At 42.3% G+C, this 3,280-nt stretch overlaps 1 protein-coding gene across 1 annotated transcript; it reads right to left on the bottom strand.

Annotated features, from left to right (window-relative positions):
* Positions 1-723: 723 nt before the first annotated feature.
* On the bottom strand, positions 724-2,121 carry LOC122043505 (aspartic proteinase CDR1-like). Its single transcript, XM_042604139.1, has 2 exons — positions 1,910-2,121; positions 724-1,822 (listed from the first exon to the last, which is right to left on the bottom strand). The coding sequence occupies exons 1-2, from the start codon at positions 2,119-2,121 to the stop codon at positions 724-726; spliced, it is 1,311 nt and encodes a 436-aa protein (XP_042460073.1).
* Between the last annotated feature and the right edge of the window lie 1,159 nt (positions 2,122-3,280).

The raw sequence follows: 3,280 nt of genomic DNA, 5'->3' as shown, positions 1-3,280 counted from the left end.
GGCCCCACTCCCCGACTCTATCGGATACTCACGAGGTTTTGCTCCCCATTCTCTCCTGATTGGCCAAGCCGATCGGACATGCTCTCAAGAGGTCCTACTCTCTTACTCTGTCTGACGCTCATGGGGCTATGCTTCCCGTTCTCTTCCGATCGGCTAAAGCTGATCCGACAAGCTCTCATAGGGTCTGCACTGTAGTTTGCTAGTTGACTCTAAAGCTCCACTTCCTCTTAGGATACTATCACAACTCATTTAGGTCTCCTGAGAAAATGGGCTACCTATGCTGGGCCCGTCTTATAACTAGCAGCCCACTAGGCCTCCCATCCCGTGAACCCATTTCGCCATTAATACAGCACATGAATTTTGTAGAGAGTCAAAAGATTATATCTACATATAGACACAATATATCTTTCCATACTCATAATGTGACTACTAGATATGGCGGAAGTAAAATGATGGGACAGGTGTCTGGTAGTAAGATAATATCTCATTAAATATGAAGATACGAAAAACATTATAAAAAGGAAGGATGCTGATACAGTTATAAGCTTCTTCCATTTACGTGATTAATTTGCTCCCTTCGTTTCTGAGTATCACATAGACCCCTTTGCTGGCATTTAATGATTCCGGGAGTTCTACGACGGAAATCTTGCTCCCAATCAAATTCCATGCCAGTTCATCGATGGCCCAATTTATTAAAAACATTTATTCGCCGCAAACATCAACCTAAAGCTTGGTGCAATCGGCGCTAGCGAAGGACACTGCTGAGATATCGAGATCGTACCCAACGTGTATATTTTGCTGAGCCAGATACCCAAATATCGCCGTGTCGGAGCCAGAATCCGTCACCGCGAGGCAAACCACCTGATGTGCTTCCTGCATGAACATGCTCGTCGGGCTCAGCCTCAACGACGCCTCTCCGGCGAACTTGAACGTGATAAATGGTAACTTCTGCCTGTCGGACTCGCCGGTCACTGTGAAGCACAGCGGCATAAGGCGGTCCGGATCAGTAGCCTTGGGCAGGCTGACCACCCTCGACACCTCCTGCACCAAACTCGAGAGCACGCCGGTGTGCAAGTAGTTTAAGGTCGTGCCGGAGTCGATGATGATGTTGCCTGTCTTTAATCCAGGGGCGGAAGGTGGGACTGGGACCGAGCCGGCACCGTCGACTATGATCTCTTCTAGCCGGAGGACGAAGAAGGAATCTTCCACCGTCATCGGGGTGGTGACCTTACTTCCGGCGACCACGCCGGTGGAACCGAAGATGACTTTGCTGCTGGCCTGCGCGTCTGACATGGGAACCAGGCAATAAGAGAAGTATCTCTTGTCGAGAGAGGGAACGATCTGTGAGACGAGAGAGATGGGACTGCCGCTGAGCCCTGCCAACCCGCCGGCGCGTCTGCTGAAGACGCCGCTGCTCTGGGAGTTGCAGCCAAAGGCGATATTGGAGAAGACGAGCGGAGACCCGGCGGAGGAGTCGAAAGTGAGGTCCTCGGTGCTGAGGACGCCGTCGATCTTCGACCCGTCGTCGTATTCATATCGGTATTCGCAGGAGCTGCCGCCGGCGCAAGGTCTGTGGGCGAGGGCCTTGCAAATGTTGGACTGGCAGGGGAGCGTCCGGTAGGAGGAGGATTTGCCTGGATCGAAGTACGGCGCTGTCTGCTTGTAGCACTTTGTGCAGGGGACGCAGTTGGCCCAGATGAGGTCGCTGCCGGTGTCGGCGATGGCCAGGATGGAGAACGGCGGCGTGCCGACACGAAGCTCCATCAGATACTCAAACGAGTCGGGGACCACCCTTGAGACCGCGTCGAACGACGTGATGCCACTGCAAGCCGACAATTATCATCCAAAATTATTTTATTTTTCAATTTTAAAATAAATAAATAAAAATTAAAAAAATAAAAAATTACACCCTTTTCTTTGCGCACGTGCAGCAATCCGGCGGGCTTGGTGGGCGGAGCGATAGATTGCGGCACGTGAGCGATCTAGTAATGTGGCAGACTGATTGTAGAACGGAGATTTAGGGGAGTCGCGATGGATAAGCTCGATGCTAAAACTTGCCGCCGTCTCCGTCGTTGTCACGGCCGCCGCCATAGAGAGCGCAAGTAAAATCATTATCGTCATGTTTCCTATTGAGGAAACAAAAGAGTGACTAGGAGTGACAGACTGTGCGACGTGGTATTACTTGGCAAGGTTAAAGAATTTATAATCGAGGTTTCTATGTTTATTTGGAAGCAAAATTATTGCAGAAGGAAACATTAATGGCATTTGAATGATATAAAAAAATATACGAGTTAATGCAAAGTAATTTCGGCTTGATTTAACATTCCATTTTTCAAATTAGACTTTTTTTTCTTATATATGAAAAATATTATAATTTATTTAGTTAGCGAACATTCACTTCTAATTTTATGAAAATGGAAAAAGGGAAAAAGGAGCAGGTCTAAATCTTTCTCCTTACCAATAATAATATAAGAAGAAAAATTAATTTTGAGATATATTTACTCTTTCATTTAAAAAATGATTTCATTCACAGGTGAATCATATATAATTCTCAACTTTAGTCTTACATAGATGTAAGATTGGAATTCATTACGGATTTTCAAGCGTCAGTAAATATCTTTTTAATAAACAAAAATTGTATAAATCATAAATTCAAAAATACATAATATTCAGGAATTAAAAACAATTTGAGAAAACATCAGATTCGAATACATTTCCACTATCTTGTGCACAATCTACGTACTTCTATAAATCCTCTCACAGCAGGAAAGTTAGGCCAGTGTTTTAGGTATTTTTAAAACTATTTCTTTGTAATAATGATATTAAATGAGAACTTATATTTTTAAAACTAGAGTATTTAAAAGAGTAAAGGCATTTTTAATAAAAAGTGATTATTGGGACATCTTTCAATATTCCCATTTACTTAGAACATGTTTTAGTATATACCTTAGGATAGATGCCTAATAAAATCGGATTCAAGAAAAGTGAAAGATACTTGATTCCCAATTAAGCAGGAATGAATTTTCAAGATTCATTTTTTAAATATAATTATTTAATTCTTCAAGTTAATTAATTTTGAGATTTGATACTATAAAAATTTTCTACCTACTACTAGGATAAATTAAAAAACACTCATAAAAACTTATTCAAACCGCCATTATTCTTATATTTATCATTCCACTATCATTCCACTTAAAAGAAAATTTTTACAATGCACCGTAACTATTATACAAAATTCAAATGTCTGATTAACTATATAAAAATACAAAAAAAAATAGTT

This window comes from Zingiber officinale, chromosome 2A (genome assembly GCF_018446385.1).
Source record: "Zingiber officinale cultivar Zhangliang chromosome 2A, Zo_v1.1, whole genome shotgun sequence".
Taxonomy (NCBI): domain Eukaryota; kingdom Viridiplantae; phylum Streptophyta; class Magnoliopsida; order Zingiberales; family Zingiberaceae; genus Zingiber; species Zingiber officinale.
Note: the sequence above shows the minus strand (reverse complement) of the source record. Positions and strands in the feature narration are given on the sequence as shown.